This window comes from Corvus hawaiiensis, chromosome 10, assembly GCF_020740725.1.
Source record: "Corvus hawaiiensis isolate bCorHaw1 chromosome 10, bCorHaw1.pri.cur, whole genome shotgun sequence".
Classification (NCBI taxonomy): domain Eukaryota; kingdom Metazoa; phylum Chordata; class Aves; order Passeriformes; family Corvidae; genus Corvus; species Corvus hawaiiensis.
Window position 1 is genome coordinate 9,273,248 of NC_063222.1, and position 15,574 is coordinate 9,288,821.

At 41.9% G+C, this 15,574-nt stretch overlaps 1 protein-coding gene across 4 annotated transcripts in view; it reads right to left on the bottom strand.

The window, feature by feature from the left end:
* Nucleotides 1-15,574, bottom strand: part of SPSB4 (splA/ryanodine receptor domain and SOCS box containing 4) — an 81,046-nt gene that overhangs the window by 53,770 nt on the left and 11,702 nt on the right. For 2 of the 4 annotated variants that reach the window (XM_048314786.1, XM_048314784.1), the window contains exon 2: nt 3,400-4,256. In XM_048314786.1, coding sequence (XP_048170743.1) covers nt 3,400-4,093 — 694 coding nt within the window. In that variant the 5' untranslated portion in view covers nt 4,094-4,256. Of the gene's footprint in view, nt 1-3,128; nt 3,200-3,399; nt 4,257-10,757; nt 10,908-15,574 lie in introns of all 4 variants that reach the window. The other 2 variants (XM_048314785.1, XM_048314787.1) reach the window with 2 other exon arrangements.

Genomic DNA, 15,574 nt, shown 5'->3' on the forward strand with positions numbered 1-15,574 from the left:
AAGAACTGCAATGAGTTCAGTTTACCTACTCAATGACCAAGTTTTCCATCACAGCACTGTTACATTGATTGTCCTCCCAATGCTTTGTTTAAACACTAATGGATCAGTTCATGATCTGCAATGTACATTTACACAGATGTGTTTTGCTATTTCTCTGTTCCAGTCTATAAATAGTCTCCAGGACTCCTCATCAGACACCAGATATAAATAGACCAGCTTTTTGTACACAAGCACATACCCTGATCTGAAAAGTAACATCTACTGCTTTTATGTTATTTGAGGTTTCTAATTATTGCAATAGGCAGTAAGTCAGAAGGCTGATGTAAAATTCTGTCCAGCTTAGGAACTGGGCAAACATCAGTGTGGTAAGTACTGATAGCATTTGATCAAAGAGTTTGTGCTGGGAAGAACTCAATGTACTTACTATGAGCACTCTCCATCCTGTCCCTCTGCCTTTCCTCCCAAATCCTGAAAATATTTGCAACTCCAAGTCTCTCAAAAAAAAAAAGGAAAAAAAGTCTTGTGAAAAGTCACAGATCATCATCATGTGATGTTCAAAGTAGTTTCTGAAGCAGAATACTGTGGGTATCAGATGCAGCTGGAAGAAGTACAACTGATTTTAATTACAGCATTATTCTAGGAGCAATATCCAGAGCCCGGAGGGCACACGGGTCCTTGATCTTTGACCTGCAGCCTTATCCTCCTGTGAATCTGCCATCTCTGCAGTAATTAACACACTTGGAAGCCTGCATCATCTGTGACGTATGTTTAAGTTCATTGCAGCTGCATGAAAGCCCATCATCTGAGCCTTTCACTCTTCCATTCCTGCAAGCTTTTCATTCTTTGCCAAGCAACTGAAATACATGGGCCTTTAAAATATTCAGAGGTCTTCAATTTAAGCAGCAAGTATTGAAAACACTAGAAATCCCTGCCGTGGAGGTCTCCGTTTGCTCTGTAGGACACCACACAAACAACCATCACAAGCTGTGGTTTGCATTCTGAGCAGCAACAATCAATCACTGAATAGCAAGTTACGAGGCACTGCTTGACAGCAGCTGCAAAACCAGCTAAGTTACTATGGCCAGATCTACTAAAAGCTGCAGGAGATACTTCCAGGGAATAGAAGGGGGAAAAAAAGTATTAGGGAAAAAAAAGAAAACCAGAGCTAATTGGTAAGATTAGAAAAGAACCAAAAAATAACAACACCCCACATACATGTATGTTCCAATGTATTTACATTCATGAACACAACTGTCCTTCAATACCTGCTCTGATTTTCACAAGAACAAGCAATTATAAAAACCTGCAATCAAAAGTGCAATGAGAGCAAACATGAAGAGTGCCACAGCCAAGCTTGCACTGTTGCACATGGGCTAGCTATATAGAAACACCTTTAGCAGAAAAGAGACAGTGTTTGCTTTGGAGCACCAGCTAAACAAGCTCATTTGGTTTCTTGAATGCTGTTTTTGTTGTAGGACAGTAATGGATCAGCAAACATGTGATAGCAAATTATGTGAATCCAGGATGTCAAACTGCCCCATGGCGAAGAGGCTTTAAACTTCCTCTTCACATGATCAGATTAACACTCAGGCCTACATAAAAGTTTAGTTCACAAGTTTGCTTTTATCCACGGGTTCACGTGCTTAAAAAAAATAGAGACTTTGACTTTCTCAGGGATAGTTTAGGAAGCTATCCTGCCTCTTCCAGCGAAATTATCCCACGAGAAACCGGATAGGAATTTTTCTCTGACATCTCACAGACCACAGCTATCCTTCTCCATTTAGTCCCTTTTATTTTATGATTTCTACCTAACTCATTCACATCCTCCTCCTGTGTTTTCATCTTTCTAGAGCTCCCTTGAGCAGCCCTGTGAAAGCTACAAAAGGAATGCAGAACAACTCCTTGTGTGGACTTGGTGGACCAAGCTGAGCTGTACTTTGCTTAGTTTGGCAGATATTCCCAGTATTACAAAAACTGCTTTCGCAAACAAATACTCAGTTTGCAAAAGTCTCTCTCCCCTACAATCCAAAAAAAGACTGTCAGCACATCATTCTGCAACGACTAAGTAATTGCAAAATACTCAAGATACTCAGATATTCCCCTGTATGAAAGCACTTGGGAAGCTGCCATTTAGCATCTAGCTGTAAAACCTGCACAGCTTCTGTGGATAAAAAGTCTTTCCCCCCAGAGCTTATTACAGATGTTTAGGAAAACGTAATCTTAAGCAGGGTTGAACTATTTAATTATGTTTCTACTTGGGATGTCAGATGTAATGTTAATGAGAAGATAATTAATTTTTGACAGAAAAAAATGTAGACCACTTCATCCTAATGGAAAAGAATAGTAAATTCTTTTAGAAATTACTAATTGAAAGGCCAGTGTTGAACACTTGCTCTTACTGTCTTCTTAAAAGACTAAGTTCCATTCAAAGAGCCCAAAATAACATGAAAATGTTGCCCTGCCATCTACTTGTTTCTATATATTTATATTTGTAGCTCCTACTACACCTCAGATAACACAGTTTTAAACAAGAACCAAGTTCCACCTGCTACCTTGCCCATCCTTTTATCCCCTAGCTTCCAGCAGCTGAGAAGCTGACGGCGAAGGGCTGGCCTCGAGCAAACTGGGCACAGACCTGGCAGAGCCCATGCCTTCCTGGGCATGGAAAACAGGACAGGACCCACTTCTGCAACTCACCTTCTGCTGGGCTGCTGCTTGGAGGTCACAGCAGCAACATGCTGCTCCTCATTATGTAACAGTTTCATTAGGTATTACCCTGTTAGATCAGAAATAGCTCATGCTTATCCCAAACACTGGATTTCTGGACAATACCCTCAGAGAGTACCTTCTGAAGTGAACTAAGGAACAGAGCTCTCTTTCAGAAAAACTGCTGAAAGCAGTATTTGACCTCAGTTTCCAGATTCTTGGGGATCCGCAGCTGCTTCTGAGGGTCCTGAGAAGGCAACTATAGAAAGAACTTGTCTGGCCTGTGTTCAAGTATGTTTATGCACACCATGTAAGAGTTTCCACTACTACAGGAAATTTTTACAGGATCCGCAAATCCTATTTGGAAACCACAGATTTAAAACATATCCTCCAGTAAACAAGAGTTTTACTGTTAAATATACCCAGGAAGTTTCTCAGTATCTTTTTCTCAGCCTGTTCAGTTTCTTTGGACATCGAATTCTTGCCTCTGTGCCTGCCAAAAAGGAAGGTATTTTGATACAATCCATACCATCATTATAAGACACAACAGAGATATATTCATTGTGGGCAGTAAGTATGGGGTGCAGTCTCCTCACAGTTGAACAGTCTGCTCCCTCCTGCACACTGTCCACAGCAAAAGGAGAAAGAAAAAGAAAAGTTGAGAGGGTAATGAAGAAATGCAGTAACACTTACGGTCAAGTCCATTGATGTATCTCATTGTAATTTCACAGTGCCCCCAAACTGCACTGACTATGGGGTAAAGTTTTTTCCCTTTTAGTCCCCTGAAGGCCACTCCAAGATACTGTCCATCGACCATGAAGCTAAGCGTCCCTTCATCCATATCCAAAACCACCAGTAAGGAGTCTGGGAGTACAAAAGACTCATCTGGTTCCAAAAAGACAGGGTATGTGACCCCGGGCTGGTTTTTACAGTTGTGGTAGAGTTTGTTGCGCCCCAGATCCCAGCCCCAGGATTCACTATTGCTACCAACCAAGGACGTGTATCCCACCGAGTGCAGCGGCGCCTCGGCTGTGGAGACGCCCACCACGGCGTGAGTCCCCCGCTGCCTCGTGGGCCAGTGGATCTGCCACACGTGCAGGCCCCGTGTGTAGCCCACCTTGCCCCGGATGCAATCCGTGCTTTGGGCCACCGGGTGTCTGTGAAAAGTCAGTTTATCGTCTTCCTTTACAAATATATTTAAAGAGCGATCTTCGTTATTCCAAGCGTGTTTGTACTGGACCTCCAGCTTGGCAGGGGGCATATCCAGCAGCATGTCCAGGCGTGCGGGCTTGCAAAAATCCGGGCCTCTCAGCTCTCGTTTCACAGGTCTATAAGGGGGCTCCCTCACATCTACAGACTTTATGCTCCCTGAGATTTTCTGGCCCATTGCTTGGCTGCAGGTTTACAAAGGAGAAAGAAAAGTTGACTTTGGCCCAACGTCACCTCATGAAAGCACCGTTACACTGAGCCAGTGACCTGACAAGCCGACTGGATTTACTCCTCCTGTTTGGAGCTTTTTAACAGCAATGTTTCCAGAGTAAAAAATGCTCCTGAAAGAAAGCAGAAAGTTTCCAGTTAGTTTAAGAAAGCCAACAGAAAACCCACAGCATATTTTTGAAGTGCTTCTTCTCATCCCTAGGAGCTATTTGAAACACCAGAGCTAAATTCACTCCTCCTTGTGAAGTGTCCTGCAGCGCTAACCAGGCTGCCAGCAGGATGTGGAGCCCACCAGCGCACAGAGCGCAGACAGTCATTTCCTCCAATTCATAATAGGATGCAGACATTCCCCACCTTCTGCCCTTCCACCTATTTTGTCTGGCCAAGTTCACAGCGGGCCCAAAGCAAGCGGACGCTGTTCCCCAGCAACAGTGATAAACTTTATGTGCAGCAGTAGCTTCACTTTCACTTGTGCTTTTGGTTCAGTCTCAGACATGCACTAGGTCAGAATCCCCTTTTACTTCCAGATGTGCTCTGCCCTGGGCCCTGGTGACAGAGACTTCAGCTTCTCTGCCCTCATTAAAACAAATGCAGCCAACAGCAAATGGCTGCAAAATGTAAATGTTTCTTTTTAAACTTATCGCGCCATTAAATAAAAGGAGAAAACCATCATAAATTCATCAAGATTTAGTTTTGTTTTTTTTTAAAAAAGCTAAAAAAAAGAGAGGGATTGAGGAAGAGGAGCCACGGAAGGACAAATGAAGAATGGCAGTTTCAGTTCTTGGGCAGACATTTCTAATGGGCAGCTAGTGCAGCTGGGGATGTTCCTCCTGCTAATGGACAGCAGGCTAATTAATCCACAGTTCCCGTATTTCAGTATTCAGCTCACCTAGAACACATTAAGACACATTAAGGGGAATACATAATTTTGAAGTGTATTATTTCTCTGCTTCCACAGACGAACATGGTAAAAAAGCACCAGGAAAAACCTGGATAATCTAGATTTAGTCACGTTTTAGAGCTCAGGCAGAGAGCAGAGGTAAATCAAGAACTTCTAAAAGTACTAAAGGAATAAAGATGAAGACAAAGTCCTAAAAACTCAAATAGGGGATTGACATGGGATCAAACAAGAGTATCTGCAGCACCAGACATACTTCTGTCTTCTAGCAAAATCAGTGCCAAGTCCAGGAATGCTCAAATATAGCCAAGTAGACCCACTCTGTTTATTTACTGACAGAGTGATGAAGTGTTTCAAGAAGCAAAAAATCTCCACACTCTCAAGAGGCTGAAGAGCCCAGGTGACAGGGGGTTGTCATAAAATACCAAACAGCAGATGGGCAGAAATGTTCTTGCAAAAAACATCCTGCAAGACTTCACTTGGTAAGTCAAGTCCATGTTCTTCCTTTTAAAGAACTTCTACTCCAAACATACTATCCCATTCCAAAGATGTCTGAAAGAAGATAAGAAACATGCAATCACAATAGAAGGAAACAAAAAAGTTTAGGGAAAAAAACCCTGTGAAGTTTACCATCCAACCGAATTTGAGAAGTGAATGAAGTCCTCATATTATTTCCAATGGCAAATACCATGTAAAGTATTTTCTGTACATATTAAACACAGAAATTAAACCACATCTATGTTATGTGAAAGCCTTCTTTCAAAAAAAAAAAAAAAAGAAAAAAAAGTAAAAAATTGAATTTTTAAAACCACATGACAGTTAAGTTACTACATGAAAATATTTTCTGGTGACTGGTCCCACAAGGGCATATGCCCACACCTCAATGTGGAAGAACCAACTCGTTGCACCTAATTTTAATCTTTGAAAAGAAAAAAAATATATGTAGGTATCCAATCCTCTCATGTCACATTTGCAGGAAGACTCACAATTCACAGGAGCTCTCCACATGAGATCAACTTGAATGATCCCCCTTATTCCTTTCCAAACCATGTAAAAGGAATCCAAAGCTTTAAACAGCAATTACATTTAAGTTGATGCTTCCCATTTCCAGTAGTGCAGAAGCACTCGTGGGTTGTTTCAAAGCTACAATGCCAATTTGGCCCAGAAAAGCAAGTTCAGGACTTTATTCCACACCAATAATCCCATGAGAAATTAAATAATGACACTAATACACACACAGGGAAGCAACAGGAGTAAATCTTGTAAGCAAACTTTCATAGGAGGACACATGCTCAGGGACTGGGTAGTTCCTTTTAAAAAGGTGATTATTTGAGCTTGAAAGGAAATGAAAAGGGAAAACATCAGATTTTCAAGGGGAATGTCAGTGATTCCTGTATAGGATTTAGCTCTACATGCCTTTGAAAAGTTCTACTTTACCACATTCCTGTCAGGGTGCTGAGGGGAGACAGCCGGGGAAGTCCTCAGTGCATCCTGCTGTATCACTTCCTGATCACATGAGAAACTAAACTTGGCACAGAGGTTTACCTGGCAAATCACCAAGAAATTATAAACACTGAATTGACTCACTTGGCAAGCCAAAGACATTCTTCCTCATGTGCCCCAAACTGTAACATAAACAGGCTTCTAATAGATAGATCAGTAATTCGGAGGAGTAAAATGCACCATTATGAGTACCTTGATACACACACAACCCTGCCTGTACTCTGGGATGCCCTCGGTAAGTACTTTGATTTGAAACTGTATCTTACAATATTAGGTTTTCCCTCACACATGAACATTACCACATAAATTAATTAAATAATGGAATATTTTGCCAAATAGCTTTGTATGGACATAGGCTGAAACAACAGTGGAAAAATCTTACAGTTAGACAGCTCTGGTTGCTGGAGCTGAGTAGTAGCTGACAGGAAGACTTTACGTGAGGAGTAGCCCTGCCTCCCAAGCCAGGCAGCAGCAATGTGAGCTCCACGGGGAGCAACTCATCCACAAACTCCTCCTGGCAGCTCACAACAGTCCCCTTGGGTGCTTGCAGGAGCAATGTGTCTCAAAGGCCAGATCATCTATTGCCTTGCCTGTATCCTGTCCTTTTACACCAAGCAGATGGCAGAGACACAGCCGAGGCATGGAACAGCAGGGAAGCACCACTTTGCCCTCCACCCCATCAGCAGCTGCTGCTGGAGGGACACAGCTCACCAGGGCTCAGCCTATCTGCACCATCAAACATCCCCTCCCTACTTCCACAGGTCACACACTTGCAGCGCAGAAGCCTCAGCAAAGTCATACCTGCCCCCCTACTACGGGGATCTGCAGGCAGCTTCTCCCCACCCCAGCAGCTCCTGGGAAAGCCGAGCACACTCCCCCAGAGGGAAGGGGAGTGACAAACAATTCATCTGGCAGAGGTACCCCAGACTGGCTTCCCGTCTGCAGCACTGGATGGATACACCACACAACACTAGCAAAAGCTGTGGGTTAGGGACGGAAGATTATTCCTGTCAGACTCATTAGTGTTCAACCCATTTACAGAAATATTTGGTTGTAAAACCTTCTTACCGTCTCCTGAGTTAACAAAAACTTGTCAAAGCACAGTGTCATTCGACTCCTGTGACTTTTTGCAATCTTACACCTCTTAGAGAAACTTCGATTTCCTTGCCTAAATCTTCTCACCAGACACATGAATATTCAGAAATAGAAAGACCTGAATTTCCACTGTAAAGTTTTGCTTTGAAGGTTTTCCCAAATCTTTGCTCTTCCAGTAATTTCTAACCACTACAGGAGTTACTGGCTTAATGTATGACCTCTCCATTACACTGGTATAGTGACTAACACTAAATTTCACGAGTTATCCCTGCGATAAAAGATATTTTGTGGAAAATAATCAGCACCTGGAAATCTCTGATGAGAAGACTGTTAGCTTTTGCAACCTAAATAATTTCTGTCTCACAGCTTCCCATTCATGCCAAACTTTGTCAGGCTACAATGATTAGACTAAATGTACTGTACAGGAACAATACAACTCCAAACAGGAAAAGTGTGTCAATGTCACTTAGCAGTGTCTTCATTCAGACTGCTAAAATATTTAGGGAACTTATTCACAATAAAACCACAAATTACACTTACCAGAGAAAGGCTTGCTGGGACATCACTTTGCTGTAATTAAATAGGGTGCATTTTTTAACAGTTTGGTATGTTGGCATCAGCAGAACATAACTCCGATAAAAGAAACATGCCTTCTGCAAAGTCAGCTTTCAGCATTCATAGTTGTATTTCCCTCTGGATCACAAACTAGACAGCAGGAGGCTTGACAAACACGCATGAGAAATGAACCACATAAAACGAAATTCAAAACTACATTAGGAACATGCTAGGGGGCTCAGGTTAATCCTGCTAAAACAACACTTAGCCAAAGAGTGAGAAGCAGCAGGTGAGCCCCAGCTAATGACACTGACCAGTGACAGTGGCTATCACAAAAAACAGGGAAGGAGATGCCTCTATCCAACGGCATTTCCAATGTCTACAGAGCAGTTCTCATTCTTTCCGATATTTGCCCTCATTCTTTTTTTTCCTCCTTCAGCCAGACCTCAGTGCCACCTCCCCTGCCAATGTGGGCTTTGTTGCCAGCCAGCAAGACTCCTGAATGCCAAGAGAGGCAGCAGGAGGCTCTGAACCAAGGCCACTCCTCTGTGGGCACCAAAACTGTTCGTTCCCCAGATGCTTGAACAGAACAGATACCCTCAGTGTTTGAACACTGAATCTAACTCCAGCCCCAAAGTCCCCATAGAAGGAATAGGAAGAAGAAAAAAACATGATATGCTGTGCTAGGCAGATCAATGAAAAGGGTTTATATGTTCAAGGACAAGGACTTTTACCCCCACCCAGACAATGTGAAGGCACAAGGCCCAGTGTCTATCAACTTTGTTCCCAGTGTGCAAACAGCTACATAACCATGACAACACAGTTTTGAGGGTGACAATGAATTAAACACATTTTTGGCACCTTAAAAAGGCTGGCTAGCTTGGATTCAACTATAGATGCTGGTATCCAACATTGTTCAATATGGGCAATATATCAACAGTGTTGGCTTCCTTTGTCAAATTGGGAATATGCAGTAACAAAGCAACCAGACAAAAATGCTTGGCTATTCTAAGCTATCCTGCGCTACAGACAAAATTTTAAGCTGCGTGCACACTTAGCAAATGACATTTAATATGTGGGATGAACAATGCAGCAATAAGTCATGATTTCTTCGATTCCTGAAAGGAATGCAAATCCTGAAAATCCCAAGGACATTCCTCCATAAAGAGTAACTTGTTCTGTAATGTTAAAAAAATGTAATTGTTTCAAAATTCAGGATAAGCTTGTTATTAAAAAAGACTGTGCATTTAGCTGCTTGGAATTAGAATAATCTGAAATACCACACCATCTGTACCACCCGACTTAGAAGCAGTTTAGTCATATGATGAAGAATGCAGAAAGAATCCTGAGTAGCAATGAATACAGTGGAATATATATTTTTAAATACTTCCATCTACTGTACTCTGGAACTGAGCTGACTTGAGGTTTTGGGTTGGTTTTAGCCTTCCTCTCTCTGCATGTGTTTCTGGAATTCTCCCCTCTCATGATGAAAGTTGGTTTTAAATGTAGACATTTCTATCCTGAAGAAACATGAAAGAAGACTGAAAACACTTTCAAGTCTGTAAACAGTTCTTCTGCATAATCCCTTCTCAGAATACAGCAATGCAATTTGCAAAACAAATATAGTAACACATTACAACAAAAATTGCTTTCTTGTACTATGCAAGTACTTTTAAAACTAGCAATATTTCAGTCTAAAGTTCCTGAAAGAAAACGGCACTTTTCTTTCCAGGGTATTTAACAGGAATACCCATGTGATCCCACAATTACCATAAGGGTGCAAATGTTCAAGCTGCTACCTCCTTTCTACCAACCCTTCCTAGTCATTCTTCCCTTTTGCCTTCAGCCACCTGCATTCAAATGGCCTTGAAAAAGGTCTGCCTCAGAAAACTAAAGCAAGCAAAATCTAGTGTTTTATTTTGCCAGGTTATTTTCAGGTGGATAAGCCCTCTGATCTGGAATATCAGACAGTTATGTAAACACTGGCTCTGGCAAAAGGAAGGAAAGAGAGAGGGAGGGAAAAAAATTAAAAGCTCAAAGGCAGAACCATCTATTTAGGCAGCAGCCCAAACCATGGAGCAAATTTCCATAGTCACTTCAAGCTGCCCTAAGGGGCACAGCTGAACTTCATGTCTGAATTCAGCACAGGCACGAGCTTCTGCTTACATCTTCCTCTCTCTTTGGGCACAAAATCATTCATCTTTCACCCTTCAGCCACCCTTCTGTCACAGTGAATACCTTCCTGACTTGCCAAATAGCTGATGTGACCATTTTGAATATTCAAGTGTCAGGGTTATACTAAAACAGCAAATTAACACACCAAGAAGGCTTAATGCTAAATTGAAAATTATGTTTTCAGCTTCCCTTTGCATTTTACAGGATAATTTGCCATTTTACATTTCTACTCACCCTGCTTCACCAAGTAAGTAATACCAATAGGTGTCACACACGTGAGATTTAAAGCCCAAAGAACGATTAAGTTTTGATATTGTAATTTCTCAGTCATTACTACTTTTCACCAGCCTAACCCTTTTCTTTTTAGACAATTCATGTTACATTTTACCTCTATGGCTTTGTAGAGGATCAGTAGCCCTACAGCTTCAAAACTGGAATATCCATTACGTGATGGCCTCAAAACGTCGCCGAATACATTCCCACTGCCTTTCTTTCACTGCAGTTCCTTTTGCTGTAATGTGTAGTAGAGCCAGTCAGCCTTTAAAATGAAATAAGTTAAAAAGCCATAAATGAGAGAAATACTCCTGGAAAGCATCATTCCTCAGTCTAGCCAGTTGCAAATCCCAGGGCACATGCCAGAGCTGATCCCTGAGCAGACTGAGGAAAGGCTTGCAGATGGTAGAAAGTGACAATCAGACAGATGAGAGCTCCTCTGGCTTGACAGAATCATTCACCAGAACTTTAATGCAACTGCAGAAACTGTAATAACACATTGGAGAGAAAATTTGGCCCCTCAGCTCAAGCTTCAGTCTTTGATTGTGTCAATGTTTTCCAAGCTTGGCAAGCCTGCGTACATCATGAGGGAGCCTTGGTCTGCAATTGGTTTTCTAGGGGCAGTACCAGGGTGAGGATGGGGATAAGGAGGAACACTCACTAGTAGTAGCTCCACAGGCATCTACAGCATCACAAGGCTGCTGTAGATCTGCCAGACTCCACAAGAGATGGCTCCGTTCTCTCAGTGCCTGTCTGTACATTTTGCAGTGGATGATTCTAGGGCCTCACCTCTGTATCATTTATAAAAAGACATTCACTAACAGCTTAAAATTTGCAATGCTTCTGGAATGACCAGGATGCTTTTGTCATCTTCTTTTGCATCCAAGTCTTTGTTCAATTCCCATCTGGATTGAAGCAGCACTGTACAGACAATACCTTCTGCTCAGCTGAAGCAGCCCACAAGAGGCAGCTCCTGATGTGACCTGGATTACTTTAATACTTCCAGCAGTGCTGCAAAACTCCAGTGACACAAAGATACCACGCCTCCAGCCAAATACAGCAGACAAGAGCGGAAGATATTCCTCCCCCTGCAGTGAACTGAACAGACTGATGTTGAAGAGATGCCTCAAAAGGCTGTCTTGGACAAACCACGGGTGGACATAAACAGACATGGGGGTCAAACCCACTTCCCCTCACTCAGGGCTGCACAGTGTGAAAGGGAGGGCAAGGCTGGAGGGAACCCAGCCATTGTTCTCGCACAAACATGCAGGAGATGAATGCATGAGAACAAGTTTGATCCTGAACAAAAGCATATTCTTTTGTTTAATAGGAAAATAGACTTGCACAATCACACCATCTGCATCCCTCCTAACCCTTTCCCCTCAGCTACTTCAGTCAATAGCCACCCTCAGCCCAATCTGACAGAGCAGCAGCAGGCTCAAGGATAACTGTTCCTACAGGACAGGACAGACATCCTGGAAGTGAGCACATGGAACACCAGGCTGGGCTGCAAGGCCACATCTTGCCAAGAAACCCTGAAGAGAATGAGCTCACATCAAAGCTGTAACTGCAGGCAAAGTGACCTGAAGATTTCATGTCAAGTCAGCCAGAAGACACAAAACCAGGAAGCAATGCTTCATTAGTCCCACAGTTCCTTCTTTTAAAGGACAGAGATTAAGTAAACACACTTTACATATGTTAAGGAAGCATCATGACAAAATCAGATTGCACAGATGATTCTGTATTTCCCAGGTGAGGCAACAAATCAAGTCTCTTTGGAGTGCTGACAAAAAGACAAAACTACTTCCTGATAAACAAATAAATGTTTTCTCAAAACCCCACATTTTTTAAACAACAGCAATGAATTTTGTCTGTTTCAAACACCAGCCACTGCTAAAGCCCATCTGTCAGTAGAGAACAATTGCACAGACAAATGGGGATGATGGGGAAAGTAGTATCATGGAAACAAACCGTCTAAGCTCTAAGCAACAAAATTGATTTTCCTCATGCTCATAAAAGCTTTCCCATTTTACCAAGTAGTATTTTTGTGTCTGTTTGCTATTAATTGAGGAAATAGGGCACTTGGTAATACAGAAGAGGCTGGGAAAAAAAAGGCACAGGGTTTTAAGGAGTTAAAGATTTACAGACGGTTATGTCCCCTTGTAAAGAATCTGACTCCTGAAGACACAAAGGACACCTTGGTGAGAACCCAGAATGGGTCCCACAGTGGTGAACCACAGAATGGCTTGGTTTGGAAGGGCCTTTAAAGATCATCAGGACTCGGGTTAACAGCATAAAGCTGAGTAAGGGGAGGTTTAGGTTGGATATTAAGAATAGGTTTTCCACCCAGAGGGTGGTTGGGCACTGAAAAGGCTCCCCAGGGAAGGGGTCACAGCTCCAGGCCTGTTCAAGAAGCATTTGGACAACGCTCTCAGACACAAGGTGTGACTCTTGGGGTGTCCTGTTGGAGTTGGGCTCGATGATCCTGATGGGTCCCCTCCAAATCAGGATATTCTGTGATTCTATGATTTAGTTCAAACGCCCCTGCCATGGTTCAGGGACACCTGTCCTTAGACCAGGTTGTTCAAAGCCCCATCCAACCTGGCCTTGAACACTTCCAGAGACGGGGCAGCTACAAAAATCTCTGGGCATCCTGCTCTAGCCAACTCCTTATCCACCGAGTGATCCATTTATCAAAATCACATCTCTCCAGTTTATAAACAAAGATGTCCTGTGGGACAGTGTCAGATGCTTTGCATAAATCCAGGTAGATTACACCAGCTCCTTTTTCCTGATCCACCAATGCCAAAATGTCGCCGTAGGTGGCCACCAAATTTGTCAGGTACAGCTTCTGGCTCTTTCATTGCCCTAGAGCCAGATTTAAGCAGAAATGCCGCTTTTTCAAATTAATACTGTTCTGTAGAGAAAAACTATCCCAGACTTGGCAGTGTTAAAATCAGAGAGGGCCTCCAACGAGGAAAAGCCATGGTGAAAGAAGTTGCTGCTTGGAGTAGCATTTACATCTCTCTACTACTGACCTAACAACGTACATCCTCAAAGAATTTCATGTTACAAGAGCCAACAATTCCAGGTATTTTTGACCACAGGAAAATACTTTAAAAAACCCACACTAGACTTCCTAATAGAGGTATGGATAAAAATAAATCAGCTTTGTGCCAGCCTACAGGACAACTCTCAACACAGACTGATCTATAAGCTCAAACACAAGGTCTGTATTTCTCAAAATAACTTTACACCCTAGTTCACCCTGCTAAGCAGTCTTCTGCAGGGAATTTTTTTTAAGCAGCAATTTATTTGTAACAATTAATTACTAACTATATTTCCTTCTTTAATGCATTGGATGAAAAGGGGGGAAAAAAAGATTCAAAGTTATTTGGAAGAAAACTGTACCAGGATGCAAGTTTTGATGGGACTAAAAATATACTAGCACTTAATCTTTAGCTGTACTGCTGCTGAAATAAAGTAAGTAGCATCACATTCTAGAAGTCCTGCAAAAGCTATATTAAAAATTAAAAAAGAGCATATTCCAATTAATCTTTGCACAAACCCCCCATATTTGATATGATTGCAGACAATCTTCCAGATATGATCTAAATCTGCCAGACTCTGATTCTCCAATAACTCAGGCAGGGACCTGTTCTGCCCTGGAGAAAAATGTGCTCAGTCTAAATTTGGATCAGCTGTACTTTAGACAAAGAGAAAGCCCATCAGTAATCACGAGCTAAGCTCCAGCAACAGGTGTAATATATTAAAAACAAAGTGCTCAGAGTTTTTAATTCTGGGAAAAACAAAACCCTAGATTGCATTGGCATATACAGATCATCTTGACTTCCATCATGATAAAGAATAAAAGTAACATTTAGAAATATCTTTAAAAGTAAAGGACTAACTCCAGGAAAACATGTCATCTTCCCACTGAGTTATAAAAACTGTAACATACTCAGTACAGCCTGCATTCCTGAATGAATACTAGGAAAATTACTCTTTTTTCAACTTCATCAGAGCTAAACTTGTTTTTGTTTACTACATCCTCAAGAGCAGCACAAGTAGCATAAAATGAAGTAGGTTTATACAAAGATCCTTCCAGAATCATTTGACAACTAACCAAGATGTTCACTTGAGCCTAAATGCAAACTTGCATTTCTCAAACAATCATTTACTGCTGCAAAAGACTTGGAAGTCACATACAAACCACACCACTGTTGAATGTAAAACCATGTGGGATACTGCACAAATGCTACAAATAGCTTCAGAGGAGGAAAGCAAGACTTTTGGCCTACAGGTTAAGGAAAAAAGTGTCTAAGGATACTGGAAATCAAAGGCAGTTTAAATTCCAACCATTCTTTGAACAGATAAACTGACATATTTTTCGCTGAAGCGCTGTGCAGACACAGAAATCTCTACAAGAATCATGGAATCAAGAGCAGTTGTGCATTTTCATTTTTAGCATGAACTCTGTTACAATTTACAGTCAAGAGATCAAAAATTGAGGCAAGTTTGCAGAAAGTAACTTACACAGTATGGAAGTTCAAAGAAGCATTAAAACCCAGAGGTCTATTAACACTTCTAACTACCTGAAGAACCTCTCTCATGAACAGAGATCTTCCTCCACAGTGAAGGAGGGAATGGAAAACAAAAGTATTTTCAACTGCCCAACATATCTTCATCACATCTGTGGCAAAGGGCTTTTTGTTACAAGCCCAGTCTTTCTAGTTTCCGTTTCCTTTTCATCTCTTCCCCTCCTTTTCCTGTATATCCCATTGTCAGTTTCCTTCATACTGGGAAGCTACATTCGGCTTAAAATTTTATCCTTTTTTTAGCACCCTGTTATTTACCTCGCCACCTGGCACTGCTAGAAAGAGAAGCATCATGGAAGCACACTCAACCCTCTCCTTTCATTATGTAGCAGAC